Genomic DNA, 22,500 nt, shown 5'->3' with positions numbered 1-22,500 from the left:
TAAGCTGGGCTCTCCATGGCCCTGTAATGCAAAGTGTGAGCCACAATACAAGAGAATGGCACAATGAGGACCTGATAATGAAAGGAAAACAGGCTCTGGCAGCACTAACTAATGCCACGTCAGTGGGCATCATGCCAACAGTAGTCGATGTATCATTAATGGCTGCACTGAGAGTAATTGCTCCAGGGAGAACACATATTGGAGAATGGTGGTGGAATGATTAATACAAATTTAATAGAAGCTCTTCCTGTCCACTTGAGGGCAGCATATACCAATGAGACCCAAAAATCCTCCCGAGAATCGGTCAACGGCCTATTATCAAATGGGGATCGTGTGCCCGCTAGTCCGGTGAATCAGTCCGCCGAGTGGCATAGTGCTGAGTGGATATCATGTGTATTTCTGCTATTTATTCTACAATCCCACAGGTGACTTTGTCGATTTTTTTTCTCCAAGTCTCCATGCCCGATTTTTCAAGAGGCAGTGACGAGTGCATTTTTACTTTCTCGTGTACGAAGTATAGGGAAACTACTGAAATCGTCCAAAGATTCGATGGTCGAGATTTTGATGAATCTCGATGTTTTTGACCTCCCTGAGTCTGAAAATACCATTTTTGGAATTACGTGTGTGTGTGTGTGTCTGTCTGTGTAGAGCTGTAGAGGTGCTTTGTTTTATACCGTGGCTTGATGGCTGTTTTTAGTAAGTTACAGCAGTCAAAACTGAGAATTTACCTCTGGTCTCCCTACAGGGCTACATGTTTACTTTAAGCTGATTATGAAATACTAGCCATGTTACCATAATTGAAAAATATTTGATATCTATTGTCCTACGTGTACCTTCAGCACTTTTCCTCACTATTCTCGTGTGTCTGAACCTCTCTTGACCGGCACTCCCTTTCTTGAGCGCATTTCTGCAAAGCCTGCTTCTCACACTCTCATTGTTTTCTTTCCCTCCTCCTGTCTGCTTTTCTTTACTTCCCTTCTTTGAAAGCACAACTCCGATGCCATCTCTCCTCCTCGTGAGTCTAACGCTTGCACTTCCTGTTTTGATCACGTGACCAAAGCCAAACTGACCAATCAGACCAAAACCAAACTGACCAATCAGGTTGCTCTAAGGGAACAGGACACACACAAACACAGCACTTAATGTTTTATGATATAGTAGACAAGTTAAACAACAACAACATTTTCTTATAAGCATATACACACTGGTTAGTTTATCTGAAGTTAAACATATACATCCTAATAGATAATAACACTTCTTCAGTGATTGCTGTTTTAAGACAAAGTTATACATAACTCACATACTTTTTCTTGCCACCGTACAGATGAATGGACGGCTATGTTTTAATTGTGTTATTAGAACTTCTCATCTACTTGCTGCTCATGGCAACATGTACTTGAAAATGAGGTCTTCCAGTTTGTCATTTTTACTTTCTCGTATACAAAGTATTGTCAAGTCAAGTCAAGTTGGGGAGACTGCACTGGTACAGCACGTTGCCGCACCCACCACATGACGAAACAACTCGGGATCCCTTTTTGCAAACCCCCAGGAGACAGACTGTCTAGTCCCACCCTATGGAAATGACCCTCTATCAGCTGCAGCCAGGTGTTACGTGGGCGACCCCTTGGCCTGGTCCAGCCACTCATGTCCCCAACAATGAAGATCTTACGAGCCGGATCACCCTCGGGAAAACGCGTCACATGGCCATAGTGCCGTAACTGACGCTCCCTCACAATGCAGGTCATGTGCCTCATTCGGAACTCCGTGAGCAACTGCTCATTCGACACAAAGTCAAAAATTTGATGTCGATGAATCTCGACGTTTTAGACCTCCTGAGTCCAATTTACTTTTGCATAGGAAAAGTATTGTAATCATCCAAAAATCTGATTTCGAGATTTTGATGAATCTCAATGTTGTCACCTCCCTGAGTCCGAAAGTACCATTTTTAGAGTTACATCTGTGTGTGTGTGTTGTGGAGACCCGCCCCGGGCACAGACAGGCAGACACCGATAGTTCAAACACCAACACACGTTTATTATACATATTTACAATACCGCACACAACCCGATGCCCCTGCACCACACACCCTCAGTCCAGGCCTCTCACAATGTCTCTCTTCACCGCCTCCACTCCTCTCCTCAGAGCTTCGTTCTCTTCCACCCGACTCCAGCTGACGAGTGGGGGGAGGCGGCCCCTTTTAAGTCCACCCGGCCGTGCTCCAGGTGCCTCCTGATGAGCTTCCTGCGGCACTTCCTGGTGTGGCGGAAGTGTTGAAGTCCAGGGCTTCTCAGGCGTCTGGGCGCCCCCTGGCGGTGACCACGGGCCCCTATAGGGTTGAGCTTCCATGCTCTGTTCCCGTGGCCACCATCCAAACCAGGGCGGCTGCCCTCTCGTGGTCCGGAGGAGGCCTAGTCCCTCTCCCGGTCCTACCACCCCTAGCCGCCCGCCACAGTGTGTAAACACGATAACTTGAGTACGCTTTCACTTCGGTCAACCATATTTTGCATACAAATATTAGGTACAAAATGTAGATTTCTATCAACCTTTGGGCTATTTCTGCTAAACGGAAGTGGTACTTTTTTATTCATGCAGCTGCAGAGTCCGATTTATTCAACTTCACTTTTATAATAATTGTTCAATATACACTGCCTGGCCAAAAAAAAAAGTCACCACCAAAAAAAAAAGGTCACACAGTCTAAAATTTCGTTGGACCGCCTTTAGCTTTGATTACGGCACGCATTCGCTGTAGCATTGTTTCGATAAGCTTCTGCAATGTCACAAGATTTAGTTCCATCCAGTGTTGCCTTAAGTTTTCACCAAGATCTTGCATTGATGATGGTAGAGTCTGACCACTGCGCAAAGCCTTCTCCAGCACATCCCAAAGATTCTCAATGGGGTTAAGGTCTGGACTCTGTGGTGGCCAATCCATGTGTGAAAATGATGTCTCATGCTCCCTGAACCACTCTTTCACAATTTGAGCCCGATGAATCCTGACATTGTCATCTTGGAATATGTCCGTGCCATCAGGGAAGAAAAAAATCCATTGATGGAATGACCTGGTCATTCAGTATATTCAGGTAGTCAGCTGACCTCATTCTTGGAGCACATACTGTTGCTGAACCTAGACCTGACCAACTGCAGCAACCCCAGATCATAGCACTGCCCCCACAGGCTTGTACAGTAGGCACTAGGCATGATGGGTACATCACTTCATCTGCCTCTCTTCTTACCCTGATGCGCCCATCACTCTAGAACAGGGTAAATCTGGACTCATCAGACCACATGACCTTCTTCCATTGCTCCAGAGTCCAATCTTTATGCTCCCTAGCAAATTGAAGCCTTATTTTTCCGGTTTGCCTCACTGATTAGTGGTTTTCTTACGGCTACACAGCTGTTCAGTCCCAATCCCTTGAGTTCCCTTCGCATTGTGTGTGTGGAAATGCTCTTACTTTCACTATTAAACATAGACCTCAGTTCTACTGTTGTTTTTCTTTGATTTGATTTCACCAAATGTTTAAGTGATCGCCGATCACGATCATTCAGGATTTTTTTTTCCGGCCACATTTCTTCCTCGAAGATGATGGGTCCCCACTATCCTTCCAGTTTTTAATAATGCGTTGGACAGTTCTTAACCCAATTTTAGCAGTTTCTGCAATCTCCTTAGATGTTTTCTCTGCTTGATGCATGCCAATGATTTGACCCTTCTCAAACAGACTAACATCTTTTCCACGACCACGAGATGTGTCTTTCGACATGGTTGTTTAAGAAATGAGAAGCAACTCATTGCACCAGTTGGGGTTAAATAACTTGTTGCCAGCTGAAAGATAATCGCCCATGCAGTAATTATCCAATAGGAGGCTCGTACCTGTTTGCTTAGTTAAATCCAGGTGGCGACTTTTTTTTTGTCCAGGCAGTGTATTATTAATTTGATGTGTTGTTGATGGCTCTTTAAGGTACATAATATCATCGTCTTGCGGTTTACTCCTCAAATATCCATCCCCATATCTGAGTACAGTAATCCCTCACAATATCGCGCTTCGCCTTTCGCGGCTTCACTCCATCGCGGATTTTATATGTAAGCATATTTAAATATATATCGCGGATTTTTCGCTGCTTCGCTGGTTTCTGCGGACAATGGGTCTTTTAATTTCTGGTACATGCTTCCTCAGTTGGTTTGCCCAGTTGATTTCATACAAGGGACGCTATTGGCAGATGGCTGAGAAGCTACCCAACTTACTTTTCTTTTTCTCTTGCGCTGACTTTCTCTGATCCTGACGTAGGGGGATTGAGCAGGGAGGCTGTTCGCACACCTAGACGATACGGACGCTCGTCTAAAAATGCTGAAAGATTATCTTCACGTTTCTATCTTTTGTGCAGCTGCTTCCTGAAACGACATGCTGCACGGTGCTTCGCATACTTAAAAGCTCGAAGGGCACGTATTGATTTGTGCTTGAAAAACAAACTCTGTCTCTCTCTATCTCTCTCTCTCTCTCTGTTCCTGACGGAGGGGGTGTGAGCTGCCACCTTCAACAGCTTTGTGCCCCGGTGCTTCGCATACTTAAAAGCCAAACAGCCCTGTTGATTTGTTTGCTTTCTCTGTCTTTATGACAGTCTCTGCTCCTGACACGCACTCCTTTGAAGAGGAAGATATGTTTGCATTGTTTTAATTGTGAGACAGAACTGTCATCTCTGTCTTGTCATGGAGCACAGTTTAAACTTTTGAAAAAGAGACAAATGTTTGTTTGCAGTGTTTGAATAAAGTTCATGTCTCTCTACAACCTCCTGTGTTTCTGCGCAAATCTGTGACCCAAGCATGACAATATAAAAATAACCATATAAACATATGGTTTCTACTTCGCGGATTTTCTTATTTCGCTGGTGGCTCTGGAACGCAACCCCCGCGATGGAGGAGGGATTACTGTATACGAGAAAGTCGAGGGGAGACCACTCCTGATTTGTTTTTCTCATAAAGAGTGGAGAGGCTGTGAGTGAGCGACATTACATTAAACCGCTGAGGGGTGCACGGGTAGAGCATCAGGGAGAAACGTCCGGAGTTTACACTCTGACAGCTCACCTGCACGCACCGCGTTGTCGGTAAACGACCCAAAACGACGTGATTGTTGCTTGGCACTCCCATCACCGTATCCGACAGATCTCGGCCCCTGCAATCTTCTTTTTGTACCAGAAGTGAAAACCGAGACAGAAAAGAAGAAGATTTGCTCCAATGAAAACAAAAACACAGGAAGCTTTAGAGTCGGAAACAAAAGATTAAAGTGCCGGAAATGTCAACAGGAACTGGAGAAGCTCTGGGACAAGTGGATGTCATCTCAAGGAGAGGATTTCAGAGGGGCACTAAGAGGGAATTGCTGTAAGTTTTATAATAAAGGTGTTTCTTTTTTCCTCCTTTAACCAATCCAAGAATTTTTGCCCCGTCCCCCCTCCTCGGATCCAACTTGTAGGGAAAACTTGGGGGTTGTTGGCAGGACTGGCACTCCAGCCACAGTAAAAAAAAAAAAAAAAAAAAAACCTCACACTGTTCCAGTGTCTGTGGTGGGCTGGCACCCTGCTCGGAGTTTGTTTCCTGCCTTGCACTCTGTGTTGGCTGGGATTGGCTCCAGCAGACCCCCGTGACCCTGTAGTTGGGATATAGCAGGTTGGATAATGAATGGATGTTCCAGTGTGGTGCTGAGGTTGTCCAAATCCAGGTGGTCTATCGTGTGGTGGGTGTTGTGACCAGTGCATGCTCCCCCAGCCTCTCCTCCTCGGATGTGGACACCTGATGCATACTGGGAAGGGTGGGCCACCCCTTTTACATTTGCATTTATTCACTTTAGCAGAGGCGTTTATCCAAATGTGACTTTCCAAAGAGGTCAAGATAATTGAGCAAACATCAGTCTGGTGGACTGTTTGGGAACAAGCATGACGGGACAAGGTGACAAAAAGCGATCGTCACGAGTGAGCAAAACACACACAAGTTACACTTTCTTAGTGACGAGAACTTAACAGCTAGACGGCAGTTCATCTGACAAGAGGGGCTTCAAACATGTGGAGGGTGTCGGAAGTTCGAATGGAGGTGGGAAGCTCATTCCACCAGCTAGGGAGGAGACTGGACTGGAAAGCTGATACCACACAGAGATGGCATCACCAGACGCAGGCCTGAGAAGGAGCAGAAGACCTCACAAGTGTCTCCCAATACGTAGTGGCTGACCTGCTGACGACTCTGCAGACAAGAGTAGCCACCAGAGGAAGCCAACAGAGTGATCTGAAGAGAGGAGCGACGTTCCCGTCTCAGACGTCCTGCTGCATTTTGAATCATCTGCAGCAACTTGATGACACATCCTGGTACCAACATGGAGTTGTATATGTCCAGACGTTGGACCAGGAGTTGTGCTGCACACTCTGATTTCTCTGAATCTGGAAGACCAAGAGAGACCGTTGCAGTGTGGTCAGTGAAGAACAAGCTGGTCATGGACCATCATCCCAGGGTTGCATACTAACTTGGTGGGTGTTACTGATAATGTGCCAAACTGTGCTGAGTAGGAAAGCAAGAAGGTCCGTCTTTGTCAGGTTGAGCTGCAGATGGCGCTCTTTTGTGCTGGCTGCAGTATCAGTGAGACATGCCGATATTCCAGCTAATGCCATGTGGTCCTCTGGAGCGAATGACAGGTGCAGCTCTGGGTCATTGGCACAGCACTTTTAGGATAAGCCTCAGAACAGGACAGAAGTGTCTAGTGAGGAGGTGCATAGAGAGAGAAGAGGAGAGAACCCGGCGCCAATCCTTGGGCACCCCTATATCTCCTCACCCAGGATACAGGGTAGGATCTCAAACAACCTGAGGGCAGCCCCAGTGACAGCAATGTCAGAGAGGGTGGCAGGGAGGATCTGCTGGTTGACCACATTGAAGGCAGAGGAGAGAGGATGAGCCCCGGGTTTCTAGAGAAGCCCACAGGAGGTGAGCCACAGGTGAAGCTCAAAGCCGCCAGCTGTGCTTGGAGTGGTGAGGTGAGCTGAACTGAGAGTTGACGTTTACAAGGTGCGCTTGTGTGACACTTTAGTGGGGTAGGTGGGCCGCTACCACAGCGGGTAGATCAAGAGTTCCCAAAGTGGTCAATTTGAACTTTCTAGGGGTCAATAGTTTCAATAAAAAATTTGGGGGTCGAACACAGCAAAAATAGACCCCCTTAATACTGTTTGTTACTTCAAAATATCTATGATTCCAATACGTACCTAATTAATAATTTTTTTTTATCACAGGGGCTGTCAAAATTGATTGTTAATAAAAGTTTTTATTTCTTCAGATAATAATATGACTGAACCAAAAAAGAAATGCAGACAGTACAGCTTGGACTATTTTTGTTTAATTCTGTCTGAATATGTTGATTTTTTCACTTCATTTTTATGTTTAATAAAGTGATTTCAATATTTGTTCTTATTTTGAATTTACATATTTATTTCATAAATGTCAAAAATATACAAAAAACTCTTCGTTAATGCAAGTTTCGATATTAAATGTTGAACAAGATAATGCCATATTCCGTAGTCCTTTTATCTTTTTCAATCATTAATTACAAGTGATTAAAATGAAAAGTTTTATATCTACTGTAGTGAAATATTAAATATCGAGTGCTGTACAAATTTATTAATTTGAGTAAGTAAAGTAAATGGCTAGGGGGTCGATGGTTTTAAAAGTTTTTGGTAAAGGGGTCTGCGGCCGAAAAAATTTTGGGAACTCTTGGGGTAGACAAAGACCTCTGTGTTTAGTTAGGCCTAGAATGGCACCTGGTGCTTGTTGTTTTTCCCTCCGCTTGCCACCCTCATTACACCTCACATTTAGTTAGGATATTAGGGATGGCTCCAGAGCGCCCCCTATCATCCACTTTGGGTAGAAGTGGTTCTGAACAGAGCTGCTGGATATAGACAGTCAAACACCGAGAGGGGCAAACGTGCAACACAAAGGGTGCAGCAAAAAATGGAGTAATAAGTGGCACAGCTCATTCAGGGCATACTCAGATCCCAATTGATGACATGAAGCCCCCCATCTGTGACCTGAGTGCACGGCTCTTTTCGGAATTGAAACTGCTTTTGTTGGCATTTCATTTTGTGTGGCATCTCAGCCTGATCTGCTTTACATCTGTGCCATCCTTGTGCCCGAGCTACATCTGACAAGTCAACAGGGTCTCTTGGGTCAAGGCTGCCAATGTCTGTCACCATGGCCACAACAGCCTAGCACCGCACAGGATTCACAGCTTAAGCCCAAATGGGCACCTGCAAGACAACGACTATGGAAGGAGGAGTGCAGACTGGTGCTGCCCACCTTCCTGCCTGGTCTTTGCTGGTGTGTCAGGAGTGAGGAGCTGCAGGGCATGGCTACCCTGTAGCTGGGGGAGATGCCAGGGGCTGTAATTGGACTTGAAAGAGTGACGAAGCCTGCTGGAGAATGATGAAGTGTGCCACACTTGATAGATAGATAGATAGATAGATAGATAGATAGATAGATAGATAATGAAAGGCACTATTAGATAGATAGATAGATAGATAGATAGATAGATAGATAGATAGATAGATAGATAGATAGATAGATAGATAATGAAAGGCACTATATAATAGATAGATAGATAGATAATGAAAGGCACTATATAATAGATAGATAGATAGATAGATAGATAGATAGATAGATAGATAGATAGATAGATAGATAGATATGAAAGGCACTATACAATAGATACATAGATAGATATGAAAGGCACTATACAATAGATAGATAGATAGATAATGAAAGGCACTATATAATAGATAGATAGATAGATAGATAGATAATGAAAGGCACTATAGATAGATAGATAGATAGATAGATAGATAGATAGATAGATAGATAGATAGATAGATAATGAAAGGCACTATATAATAGATAGATAGATATGAAAGGCACTATACAATAGATAGATAGATAGATATGAAAGGCACTATACAATAGATAGATAGATAGATAATGAAAGGCACTATATAATAGATAGATAGATAGATAATGAAAGGCACTATAGATAGATAGATAGATAGATAGATAATGAAAGGCACTATATAATAGATAGATAATGAAAGGCACTATAGATAGATAGATAGATAGATAGATAGATAGATAGATAGATAGATAGATAGATAGATAGATAGATAATGAAAGGCACTATATAATAGATAGATAGATCTTTATTGTCATTGTCACTTTTACAAAGGAACAATGAAACTGAAGGTGCAATCGACTCAGTGTGAGGAATAAGAGTTAAAAAGACAAAAAGACAAGAAGAGAGAAAATAATAACAAACCGAATAGTAATAAATATACAAATTGCACTTGTTGACTTAAGGTCTATATTGCACATTGGTAGAATAATATGGAGCAGTTTTATTCTGAGTTCAGGGCCATGATTGCTTTTGGATAAAAGCTGTTTTTAAGGCGGTTTCTCCTGGTTTTCATAGCTCTGTATCTCTTGCCCGATGGCAAAAGCTGGAAGAGGCAATGACCGGGATGTGATGAATCCTGTGAAATGTCTATTGCTTTTTTGCGGCATCAGGACGTGTAGATTTGTTCCAGAGTGGGGAGGGTAATAGTGTGAATGGGGACTGTGTAGTGGACTGTGAACTCGTGAAACACGCGCACCTCCGGCCGTCAGTTACAAATCGTTCATATAACGCATGTTTTTTTTGCAACGCATTCTTTTGTTTTCACCATGCAGCAATCTTATTGGTCATCTCCATTTCCTAAGTCGTGCTCGTTTGTCTGCTTCCGTTTCTCTCTTGTTCTCACTCTGTCGGCTGCTGATTCTCTTTAGTGTTACGATTTCTTTCTTGAAAGAATATGTAAAGAGTGTTGCATTTTTTGCCTTGAAAAATGACGAATTTATTAAATCTGATCTACTGTAAAACGTGCAAAACACTAAAAGTCAAAAGTGTAGAAAGTATAATAATGATACAAATAATAATAATAATAATGATAATATTGTATATACTGTCAAAATGTGTAATTTGTGTGGTATATCTTGAAGAGCAGTGATCTACCATCACAGTCGAGACAATAGTAGCGTGATTCCTTGTGGATTTTCTTTCCAGACTGATCAGCATCTGTACAGCATACTGCACATGTGCAATAGACATGAGCGTCACTTTCAGATTCATCCGAGTCACTTTCCATTTCGCTGTCTGTTTCAGTTCCACTGCCTGAAGACTGATTCGCTTCGTCATCGCTACTCGTATCACTATGAAGATCATGCAACACCTGAAAAACAGACGCCATTATGAGGCTAGCAGAAGATGTGTCTGCACCATTGACCGGGTAACACTCGGGCCTGTTGCTTTTGCAAGACACGCCTGTATCGTTACCTGATTATAACACTCAGCGCTAACACTGTTGGCACTTTTACAGCCCGAGTAATCCTTGGGTCTTACGCGAGACCCGTCTATACTGTTGCCCAAGTGACATTCGGGACTAGCGCTTGTAGCACTGTCCCTACAGCCCAAGCGATGTGCAGGTTTCACACCAAGGAGGTTAATTGCTTTTTCTTAAGCATCTTCTGCAATGTGCCTGATGCTCAGCAGATGTCACTGTTCTTTTTCTTTTTTCTTCTTCCTGTTACAGTATGGCAGTGTTTTCTGCGCGATCACCGGAACATTAGATGATTCGAGAGTGATCGTCAATGCTTTTCCACCTTGGTGAATCGAGCACGATTGTCAGAGTAGGATTTAGGGAGGCCGACATCTATCTGTGATACTGACACTGTGAATCAACCTCGATCAACGGAGCAGTGAGGGTGCGATGGGCTTTTGTCCAGGGTCAGCCACAGTCCACTTGCAAGTGCCTAGTCTTCACCACAGAGATTGTTGTGGAATTCTGCCCAAAGAATTCAATTTTTGTTTTATCAGATAGATAGATAGATACTTTATTAATCCCAAGGGGAAATTCACATACTCCAGCAGCACCTTACTGATACAAAAAACAATATTAAATTAAAGATTGTTAATAATGCAGGTAAAAACAGACAATATCTTTGTATAATGTTAACGTTTACCCCCAGGGTGGAATTGAAGAGTCGCATAGTTTGGGGGAGGAACGATCTCCTCAGTCTGTCACTGAAGCTGCTCTTCTGTCTGGAGATGAAACTGTTTAGTGGATGCAGTGGATTTTCCATAATTGATAGGAGCCTGCTGAGCGCCCGTCGCTCTGCCACAGATGCCACATCAGACCGTATCCTCTCAGAGTCCTTTAAATGCAGTTTGGCAAACTCCAAGTGGAAGTTAACCACTCTACCATAAATGTGTAAATGTGGGAAAGGCACCTGTCTGTGTGGGGATTTTGTTACAGTCAGTGTTCTCCCTATGATCATTCCTCCATGTTGTTTCTGCCACTGTTGGCACCACTTTGCACTCTTTTGGGCATATTCAAATTTGGGTTTGACACCTAGGTGGCGCTGTGCTATTGATATGTGTAGTTGACTGGGTAGCCCCGTTGTTTCCAGGTGGCTTCTGTGGGTCAGATCCAGCAGCGGGTGGATGTTGTTCTGTAGCATTTCCTCACAAAGTCTCTCATCTATCCCTGAAAGGATTGCATCAATAGCGAGCTTCTCCACAGTGCGATTGAAAGGGTCTCCGCAGATCCAGCATTGAATCAAGTCCACTAAGCCCTGGATCTGTCCTCATACAGGGTGATCAGGATCCATATCATTTGGGCATATTCAAATTTGGGTTTGACACCTAGGTGGCGCTGTGCTGTTGATATGTGTAGTTGACACGGTCAAGGAAGCCTCCTGAGGGGAACTCCTGTCTTTTTTGGTTTATACTGCTGAAAAGAAGTCCTCATTTTTTCATTGTGGGTTATTGATTGTAGATTGATGGGCAAACATGGCATATTTTTCAATTTAAAATTACACTTACAACACAATAAAGTGCATAGAAAGTGAAGAGGTCTGAATATTCAATGAATCCACTGTAAATCCACTGTAAATCCGGTAAATATTCATGCTTATTATTATGTGACAGGCCTCAGCTCATAGCAGTCCCGGTCAGGAAATGCAGGAGCAAAAAATAAATCATTAGTAATGAAAAAAGAGAATCAGCCATGTCTTGTGCTGGCATTCCAAAGCAAATCACTGAGCCACCAGGCTGCTGTGTAAGGAGGCTCTCCGAAAACTTGCTACTGTATTAGGAATCCTTGTTCACCAGAGCCCCTTTTTTTTCCTTTTCTTTTAGAAAACACACGCTGTCCAGAGGATGAAGGAGGAGAACTTGTTTCGCAGAAGGTTTTCTTTATGCCCAGCAACGTCTACACCTCAAAAGGTCCATCCCAAAAAACTAATGAGAAACCTTTCCTTTGGTGGCGATAACGACCTTTACCCTCTGAGCCCAGGTATGTGACCACTAGGTGGCAGTTTGGTATAACTAGGGCAGCGGGGACTATGCCAGGCAGGGGTCACCTAACATAACATAACATTCTTAAACCTGCTTAATCTGTTGAAGGGACATGAGGGGCTATATTATATTATATTAGCCAACCCGCGGCATAGCATACGCAGCATAATTATGTATTGATGGGTGAACACTTCCTGAACGATGCATTTGTCCAAATGGGGTGGGTTTGTGGATACCACTGTGAGTGAATAAAAAGACAGACCTCTGGAGAGAGCAACATACAATCGTCCGTGACTGAAAGCGGGATCGTCTGTGACGATGGAGGCCACGCTGATGAAAGTTACTTCGTCGGTAGAGATAAGTGTCAGCACTTGTTCATTAAGGTGTAGCGAGTCTTCGTTGTTGACGCTTAATATAGCTTGCATACGGAGTTGTTCTGGAATCACAGTTGAGAAACACTTTTTTAATGTCTTTTAAGCACAGGGAAAAAAATGAACATGTGAAACATCCGTAATGTAATAAGCCACCAAGAAAAGTAACATTGCAACAATGCACGCTACGATCCGATCGCTGTAAACAGAAGTGAAAACAAAATCGAGGCCGGTGCATTCTTTAACTGCCTTGTAGCGCAGTGGTAGTGCTGCTGTTTTACAGTAAGGAGACTGTGGAAGATTTTGGGTTCGCTTCCCGGTTCCTCCCTGTGTGGATAGCGCTTTGCATACTGAAAACACCGGTATATCAATGTAATGAAGTGTTATTATTCTTATGCGTCCAGTGCTCGCCTGTATGTGTATGTGTGTATGTGTCGCTCGCTCTCTCTCGCTCGCTCGCTCGCTCGCTGCATGTGTTCCTGCAGGCATACCAGTAAGTGAATGAAAAGATGGAACTCTGGAGAGAGCAACATACAACTGTCCGTGACTGAAAACTGGTTTTGGCAGATACATGTACATCTTTTTGAAAGTTTGGCCCTGTGCCTTATTAATTGTCATCACAAAGGCCAATCTAACAGGAAATTGTCTTCGTGTAAAAGTAAAAGGCAAATTATCTGCGACAAACATACTGTTTTACACGCTGCATACCCGCATAATCACGCCGCTTTTTTAATGTTTTTTAAGCAGAGGGAAAAAAATGAACATTTGCAAAATCCGTAACGCTGCTTTCAGTAAGTACAATGCACATGCGTTTAATTTGTCGACCACTTTTTGCCGGCCGTCTTTTCTGGTTTGGGCTGCTTTTGCAGTGTTACCGCTTGTGCATATTAAATCTTGAAATCCTTCGAGTAACTAATTAACTAACTAACACCCACCCACACACACACACAACTTGTGTGAAAAAAATGCGCCCGTTCTTTCATCATTTTGTTGCAGCCTATCAAAGACTTATTATTTCTAATTGGGATTAATAAAGTATCTATCTATCTATCTATCTATCTATCTATCTATCTATCTATCTATCTATCTATCTATCTATCTATCTATCTATCTATCTATCAATCTATCTATCTATCTATCTATCTATAGTGCCTTATACATCTATCTATCTATCTATCTATCTATCTATCTATCTATCTATCTATCTATCTATCTATCTATCTATCTATCTATCTATCTATCTATCTATCTATCTATCTATCTATCTATCTACTGATCATGCTTTCTAGACTCAATATATATTGGCTTTTCACTCAGCGCGAGGGCGCGCATTCATCTCGGATTATTACATCTTGCTAGACTAATCTGCTACACGGCTGCGTTTGAAAAACCGACTTATCCCGGATGAGTTTCACATTAATGATTAGTAATCTGGTTGGAACAAAACCCTGCAGCCACAGGGGTTCACCAGGACCGAGTTTGTGAAACACTGCTGAACAGAGACGAAACCGACTCAGGTGAGGAGTTGGGGCGGGCAAAGTGGTTGCAGCTATTGATTATTCAGTGTTGTTTGCCTGGCTGTCTGATCTGCTCGACGGGATCAGAAATAAAAGGAAAACAATGTGAAGGCAATGTCACAGGTGATCCTGTGGTATAGCGGGTCCACAGCTCCCCTTCAAAAGGCCATTTTTAAATAAATAATCACCGCGCTCACAGCGTAGCGAGGGGCGTGGAAGTGTGGCTGAAACGGTTTCCGGGTGGAGTCGTGCTGCGGGCGTTTCTCCCCTGTGCAGTGTGTGAGCCAGTGAGGAGAGAGAGAAAGCCGGTACGTTAGAGTGTGAGAGAGCAGGCTCGAAGGCAATGTGTTCCTGTGGTATAGCGGGTCCATAGCTCCCCTTCAAAAGGCCATTTTTAATCAGGCGACTGACAGTAGTGGATTCAGGCACAGAAAAGGTCAGCTGCTGAGAGAGCGTCTCGACTGTTGCAGAGCCTGCATCGGTGAAGCAGGTGAGACGCTAATGAAAAAGAGGCACAGGGCTTGTTGGTTTTTAAAGACTGCTTCCTTCATTGGGTTTTAACCTCAGTTTTAAAGGATTGTTTTAAGGATACCATGGGATACCCCTCGCAAACTGTTTTACACGCTGCATACAGCGATTCACATCCGCGAGAAACATGCCTCTATGAACAGTCAACGTGGCTCAGAGGTGCATGTGGACTCTAGCACAGACGAACATAAATGACGCCATGTTTTCCGAGTCGTCACGTCCGAGTTGGTGGGCGTGGCTCTGTGAGTTGTCGTTGTATCCAATAGTCTTACAGTTGGTGGGCGTGGCTCCGTCCTGCGAGCACCATGGGTGTCTTACTTGTCGGCGGCTTAGTGAATTATATATATATATATATATTTATTATCCATCCATTATCCAATCCGCTATATCCTAACTACAGGGTCACAGGGGTCTGCCGGAGCCAATCCTAGCCAACACATTGCGCAAGGCAGGAAACAAACCCTGGGCAGGGCTCCAACCCACCTCAGGGTACACACACCCCGAGCACACACTAGGGACAATTTAAGATTGCCAATACACCTAACCTGCATGTCTTTGGACTGTGGGAGGAAACCCACGCAGACACGGGAAGAACATGCAAACTCCACGCAGGGAGGACCCGGCAAGCGAACCCCGGGTCTCCTAACTGCGAGGCAGCAGCGCTACACACTGTGCCACCGTGCTGCCCCTCTTCAATTATTATTATGATTTTTTTTTTTTTTTACAGAACTTGATTTATGTCCAGCTAAATGGCCCCCAGTGTTTGATGAATATTAATGCCGCCATTGATCCAGCGTGTATCGATTTTGTGTGCCTCATTAAGACTAATGGGAGACTTTGGAGACCGGCGATCTTGTTACGCTGTGGCACGGTTGCCCTTTTTCACGCCCTCCTGATCACCCTCCATTACTCTCTTTGATTTCTCATGCCTTCTTATGTTAATTCATTCGCTATCTACTATAGCCAGCTGACAATCATGGGCAGTGCCAGTGTTCAGGCTCCGGATTCACACAATTCTCTTGAAGGGGCACAGGCAGCTTTCAAGGCCCTAAAAATAGAGATTTTGTTTGTTTTGAGATAAGCAAATGTCTTGGCCTTGAGAGTCTGTGTGCAGAACTCTTAAAGATAAACTAGGAAACAGGAAGTTTTGGACAGTCACCTCCACAACTTAACTAGGGAAACGTTTCAATGAAGCGGGGATGGAAATAAATGATAAAAAAATTCCTAAAAAAGGTATCTGATTTAAATACAGAATGTATTTCCCTATTTTAATGCAGGTAATCACTGGGGGTCCATTTCTATCACAGCTCCTGCTTATTCAAAACTCGGCCGCAAGAGTCCTTACTCGAACCAGCAGCAACGAGCACATAACAGCCATCCTGCTCCGCCTTCACTGGCTCCCTGTGTCTTACAGAATCGAATATAAAATCTTACTAATAACCTGCAAAGCCTTACAGTGCATCCGGAAAGTATTCACAGCGCATCACTTTTTCCACATTTTGTTATGTTACAGCCTTATTCCAAAATGGATTCAATTCATTTTTTTCCTCAGAATTCTACACACAACACCCCATAATGACAATGTGAAAAAAGTTTACTTGAGGTTTTTGCAAATTTATTAAAAATAAAAAAACTGAGAAATCCCATGTCCATAAGTATTCACAGCCTTTGCTCAATACTTTGTCGATGCACCTTTGGCAGCAATTACAGCCTCGAGTCTTTTTGAATATGATGCCACAAGCTTGGCACACCTATCCTTGGCCAGTTTCGCCCATTCCTCTTTGCAGCACCTCTCAAGCTCCATCAGGTTGGATGGGAAGCGTCGGTGCACAGCCATTTTAAGATCTCTCCAGAGATGTTCAATCGGATTCAAGTCTGGGCTCTGGCTGGGCCACTCAAGGACATTCACAGAGTTGTCCTGAAGCCACTTGTGAAAGATTGAGGTCTCCGTGACCCCTTGAACCCTCTGATCAGACGTCAGACACCAGATAAAAGTCCAAATATTGTTTTTATTTAGACAAATATGTGCACCCTATACTCCACAACACTCATATAATCACTAATACTAACAATACCAATACACTATAATCAATCCTCCACACTCCCAGACACGTCGCCACCCTACCTCCCAGCTCAGCTCAGTGTACTGGGCTTCCCATAGTCTTTTTATAGCCCCTGACCCGGAAATGGTTCCTGGCCAAACCCACAAGTCTGTTTTCCTTCCGGGTCAGGGCAAACAATCTTTCTTTTGCCCGGGAGCACGTTGTTTCTTCCTGTCACGTGGTGATGACGCACTCCCGGGTTATAGGGCACGTAAGGGCCCACTAGCCCCCCTACAGCGACTCCTGGCAGCCCCCAAGGTCTCCAGCAAGGCTGTGTAACGACACTACAAAGTCCATGAGACCCTGCTGGAACTCGGGGCACGAATATGCTGTCCGGAGGGCTCCTCCTAGCGGCCTGGGGGTGAGGGCCGGACTGGGAAGCCGGCAATCCTCCACACACTCCTTTGATATCTTGGCTGTGTGCTTAGGGTCGTTGTCCTGTTGAAAGATGAACCGTCGCCACAGTCTGAGGTCAAGAGCGCTCTGGAGCAGGTTTTCATCCAGGATGTCTCTGTACATTGCTGCAGTCATCTTTCCCTTTATCCTGATTAGTCTCCCAGTCCCTGCCACTGAAAAACATCCCCAGAGCATGATGCTGCCACCACCATGCTTCACTGTAGGGATGGTATTGGCCTGGTGAAGAGCGGTGCCTGGTTTCCTCCAAACGTGACACCTGGCATTCACAACAAAGAGTTCAATCTTTGTCTCTTCAGACCAGAGAATTTTCTTTCTCATGGTCTGAGAGTCCTTCAGGTGCCTTTTGGCAAATTCCAGGCGGGCTGCCATATGCCTTTTACTAAGGAGTGGCTTCCATCTGGCCACTCTACCATACAGGCATGATTGGTGGATTGCTGCAGAGATGGTTGTCCTTCTGGAAGGTTCTCCTCTCTCCACAGAAGACCTCTGGAGCTCTGACAGGGTGACCATCGGGTTCTTGGTCACCTCCCTGACTAAGGCCCTTCTCCCCCGATTGCTCAGTTTAGATGGCCGGCCAGCTCTAGGAAGAGTCCTGGTGGTTTCAAACTTCTTCCACGTACGGATGATGAAGGCCACTGTGCTCATTGGGACCTTCAATGCAGCAGAAATTTTTCTGTAACCTTCCCCAGATTTGTGCCTCGAGACAATCCTGTCTCGGAGGTCTACAGACAATTCCTTTGACTTCATGCTTGGTTTGTGCTCTGACATGAACTGTCAACTGTGGGACCTTATATAGACAGGTGTGTGCCTTTCCAAATCATGTCCAATCACCTGAATTTACCACAGGTGGACTCCAATTAAGCTGCAGAAACATCTCAAGGATGATCAGGGGAAACAGGATGCACCTGAGCTCAATTTCGAGCTTCATGGCAAAGGCTGTGAATACTTATATACATGTGCTTTCTCAATTTTTTTATTTTTAATAAATTTGCAAAAATCTCAAGTAAACTTTTTTCACGTTGTCATTATGGGGTGTTGTGTGTAGAATTCTGAGGAAAAAAATGAATTTAATCCATTTAGGAATAAGGCTGTAACATAACAAAATGTGGAACAAGTGATGCGCTGTGAATACTTTCCGGATGCACTGTAAATAACCTCGCTCCAAACTACATCAGTGACCTTCTCCATCACTATGTGCCTGTGCGTCCACAAAGGTCCTCTGATTCTGGTAATCTTGTTGTGCCCCACACTAATCTACACTCCATGGGTGACAGCAGGGCCTTCAGCTGTATAGCGCCCAGACTCTGGAATGACCTACCGAAATTAATCAGGTCAGCTGACTCCATGAATTCTTTTAAAAAACAACTCCAAACTCATCTGTTCAGGAAGGCTTTTAGCTCAACTTGACTTTATTACCCTTCTCTCAGTTCACCTTTATGTCAAGATGCTCATGTAACCTGTATGTATGTGCTAGGCCATCAATTATGTTGTCTCTGAATTACTGTCTTACTCTTCTTTATTTATTTATCTGGTTTGTACAATGCTATATACTGTATACCCTGTCGTTCTTTCTTAAACTCTGGGAAGTGCCTTGAGAATGGGAAAGGCGTTACTGTATATAAATTAAAGGTATTATTAAGTGTTGAACTGCAACCCTCAAGGTTGCTGGTCCACCTCCCACTACTGTATACCTTTTTCTGTGTTGACTTAGGGTGTTGTACCTTGTTAGCCATTATGGATGTAGTGAGAAGTCAAGCAGAATGACCCCTTTTATTGGCTAACTAAAAAGATTACTATATCCAAACTTTCGATGGCAATTCAGGCCCCTTCTTCAGGCAAAATGTAAAGGTTAGTCAATAAAAGGGTCATTTTGCTTGACTTCTCACTACATCCAAGGTGACTTACCCCATTTGATTGGAGCACAGGCAGGTGTATCAATTTGCTTATAATCACATAATGGTGTCAGTAGTGGGATTTGAGCCACAGCTTCAGGGATTGAAGTCCAAAGCCTTAATCACTATGCCACACTACCTTAATGTGGGTGATCTAAACTCCCCTGACAGGTCAAAGGTGCGTGGTTTGGCTGGCAACTCCAAATTGGCATCCTTGTCCACAGCTGGTTGCCAGTAGAAGTCCAGCCCCTGTTGGTCCCACACTGGAAAAAAAATCTAATTTTGAAAATGAATAGATGGATCGTGTATAGAGGAAATCTTTTTTGAGAGGTTGAGTAGGGTTTCATTTTATTCTTTGCCGCTAAATCAGATTATTTGTCTTTGCCAGGCTCGGAGATTGAGAGGAATGGTCTTCCAGTGCTGAATGATGAGCTCAGCCCCACACAAGCCAGCACCCCAAAGGTGAGAAAACTGCTTTTGTTCTTCTTCATTTTTATATAGTGTGTATTTCACAGTGTGTGTGTGTGGGGGGGGTCATATTTTTTTATCTCATTAGAACACTCTGCAGATGCTCACTAGCTGTCGCCCAGACTAGCTGCTAAACCAGCTATGGAGGAGACTCATTTCTCATGTTCTGCTGCCATGACCACGCATGACGGTGATGGAGCACATCTCCTCCATCTGCAGTCAGTTACCTGCTGTCGGCACCTCGCTTATTAATGATAACAGCAGCAGACAGCTCGCTCCATGCAGCAACCGCAGTGGGCTGCCGTCACGGCAGTATGACCACCAGACCGTCAGATTACAGGGAGAGGAGCAACACCTGGGTTCAGATGGGCATCTGACAGATTTGAAAATAAAAATCAGGAGTGGTCTCCTCTCGACTTTCACATATGCTCAGATATGGCGATGGATATTTGAGGAGTAAACCGCAAGACAATGATTATATTTTTATATTACTAGAGGGCTTTGCCCCCTGCTCACTTCGCTTGCCAACCTCCGGGCGGGTGCTATGCACTAGCCACATTGCGTTTGTGCCACTCGCGTATGGGGATGCGGACGTACAATTTAAACAGATTTTTTATTCTCATGGAAACTGTTACATATGCATAATAGAACTAGCTATTAAATTGCAGCGAGTAATTAACCACAGTAAAAAATAGTAAAACGTAATAAATTAAAAGAAAATTACGTTTCATGTTGCGTTATACAGTTTTCATTCTGTGTGGCTTTGAAATAGATAGATAGATAGATAGATAGATAGATAGATAGATAGATAGATAGATAGATAGATAGATAGATAGATAGATAGATAGATAGATAGATAGATAGATAGATAGATAGATAGATAGATAGATAGATAGATAGATACTTTATTAATCCCAAGGGGAAATTCACATACTCCAGCAGCAGCATACTGATAAAGAACAATATTAAATTAAAGAGTGATAACAATGCAGGTATACAGACAGACAACTTTGTATAATGTTAATATTTACCCCCCCATTCCCCCAGGGTGGAATTGAAGAGTCACATAGTGTGTTGGAGGAGCGATCTCCTCAGTCTGTCAGTGGAGCAGGACGGTGACAGCAGTCTGTCGCTGAAGCTGCTCCTCTGTCTGGAGATGATCCTGTTTAGTGGATGCAGTGGATTCTCCATGATTGACAGGAGTCTGCTCAGCGCCCGTCGCTCTGCCACGGATGTCAAACTGTCCAGCTCCGTGCCTACAATAGAGCCTGCCTTCCTCACCAGTTTGTCCAAACGTGAGGCGTCCCTCTTCTTTATGCTGCCTCCTCAGCACACCACCGCATAGAAGAGGGCGCTCGCCACAACCGTCTGATAATTAACAACTATAAATTATTATAAATAATAATTATTAATAATGATAAATGAATACACAAATACTTTTTAAACTTACACTTTTACTGTAAAACTTCGGTAAAGACATTTTTTTAATTAAATTTTCATCAATATCGCATTGAATTTTGATTCTGTGTTTGGACTTTCATCGTGACAATACAACATATAATTGCTCGTGAGTGAATATCGTTTCTTTCTGTCTTAAAAATAAACCGACTTTTTTAAATATTTGGCTCTGAGATTTGTTAATTGTCTTTGCAAAAGCTATTCTAACAGGAAATTGTAAACGTTTTAATACGAATGGCGTATCAATATCTCCTTTGGTGTGTAATGTTATCCCCTGAAGATGTACTACATTACCTTTCTTGGATACATCCTTCTCTCAACAGTAATTTCGACCGGTGGAAGACCAGACGGTGTTAACGCTTGTAGATATTCTACAGGATATTGTAAGTTGATGTTTTCATCTTCTGCATCATCACCACCAACTGTTTCAGCAGAGTCTATTAATATGCATTTAACCAATTTGCCGTGTAACTGATCGACAATTTTCGTGTTAATCTGTTTGACTTCATCGTTTCTCGGTGCTAGGATTTCCCGTGTACTCATTTCTTCTGTTGATGTCCCTTCTGGATGAAATTCTTCAATAAGATTTGAACATAATACGTCTTCTTTAATTGGGAACTTAAAGTGAGGAAAACGTTAAAATTTATAAGAGCTGAGAGTGCAGGAACTTTGTCTGTCAAAAGCATTCACACGAATGAGAGGTGAGAGGATCGTGGGCGTGGTTGGGAAGAGGGCGGGACTTGAAAAAGTCTCATGGCCAAAGTCTCATTTCGCTGGACTTGAAATTATTTCTTGGAAAAAGTCTCGTCTCGTCTCAGGTTTTTCTTTTATAATGGAGAGATGTACGTTAAAGTACCGTCAAACAACAAATCTAATCATATTAATAATATATCGAACAATTATTATAAAAGTATAGTTGAATAAATCGGACTCTGCAGCTGCATGAATAAAAAAAGTACCACTTCTGGTTAGCGGAAATAGCTCAAGAGCTGATAGAAATCTACGTTTTGTACCTAATACTTGTATGCCAAATTTTTTATTCAACTTTACTTTTATAATAATTGTTCAATATACGATATGTATACATATATCATTAATATATATATATATATATATGTATTTGAATGTTTCCAAACACGTACAAATTGGGTTACGATTAAAAAATTTGCCAAACGTTTGCATCTGATGACGACTTCACACTCTGGTGGCGAACAAAAACACTGGTGGCCAGTTTCCCTTCTGGTTCGTACACGCCAATGATTTCCGCACGTGTTCAGTCTCTCCATGTACATCGTTCTCGATCAGACATGCGTGCATTCGCTGTGAACTCTTTGTGTTCTATTTTATGTGCT

The 22,500-nt window shown here is 43.4% G+C and overlaps 1 protein-coding gene across 3 annotated transcripts in view; it reads left to right on the top strand.

Moving 5' to 3' along the window:
• Positions 1–22,500, top strand: part of osbpl5 (oxysterol binding protein-like 5) — a 277,145-nt gene that overhangs the window by 94,583 nt on the left and 160,062 nt on the right. For all 3 annotated transcript variants that reach the window (XM_051923425.1, XM_051923426.1, XM_051923427.1), the window contains exons 2-3: positions 12,237–12,393; positions 19,611–19,684. In XM_051923425.1, coding sequence (XP_051779385.1) covers positions 12,258–12,393; positions 19,611–19,684 — 210 coding nt within the window. In that variant the 5' untranslated portion in view covers positions 12,237–12,257. The remainder of the gene's footprint in view (positions 1–12,236; positions 12,394–19,610; positions 19,685–22,500) is intronic.

The sequence above is a fragment of the Erpetoichthys calabaricus genome, chromosome 2, assembly GCF_900747795.2.
Source record: "Erpetoichthys calabaricus chromosome 2, fErpCal1.3, whole genome shotgun sequence".
Classification (NCBI taxonomy): Eukaryota; Metazoa; Chordata; class Cladistia; order Polypteriformes; family Polypteridae; genus Erpetoichthys; species Erpetoichthys calabaricus.
The sequence above is the reverse complement of the archived record's forward strand: the minus strand, read 5'-3'. Positions and strand labels throughout refer to the sequence as shown.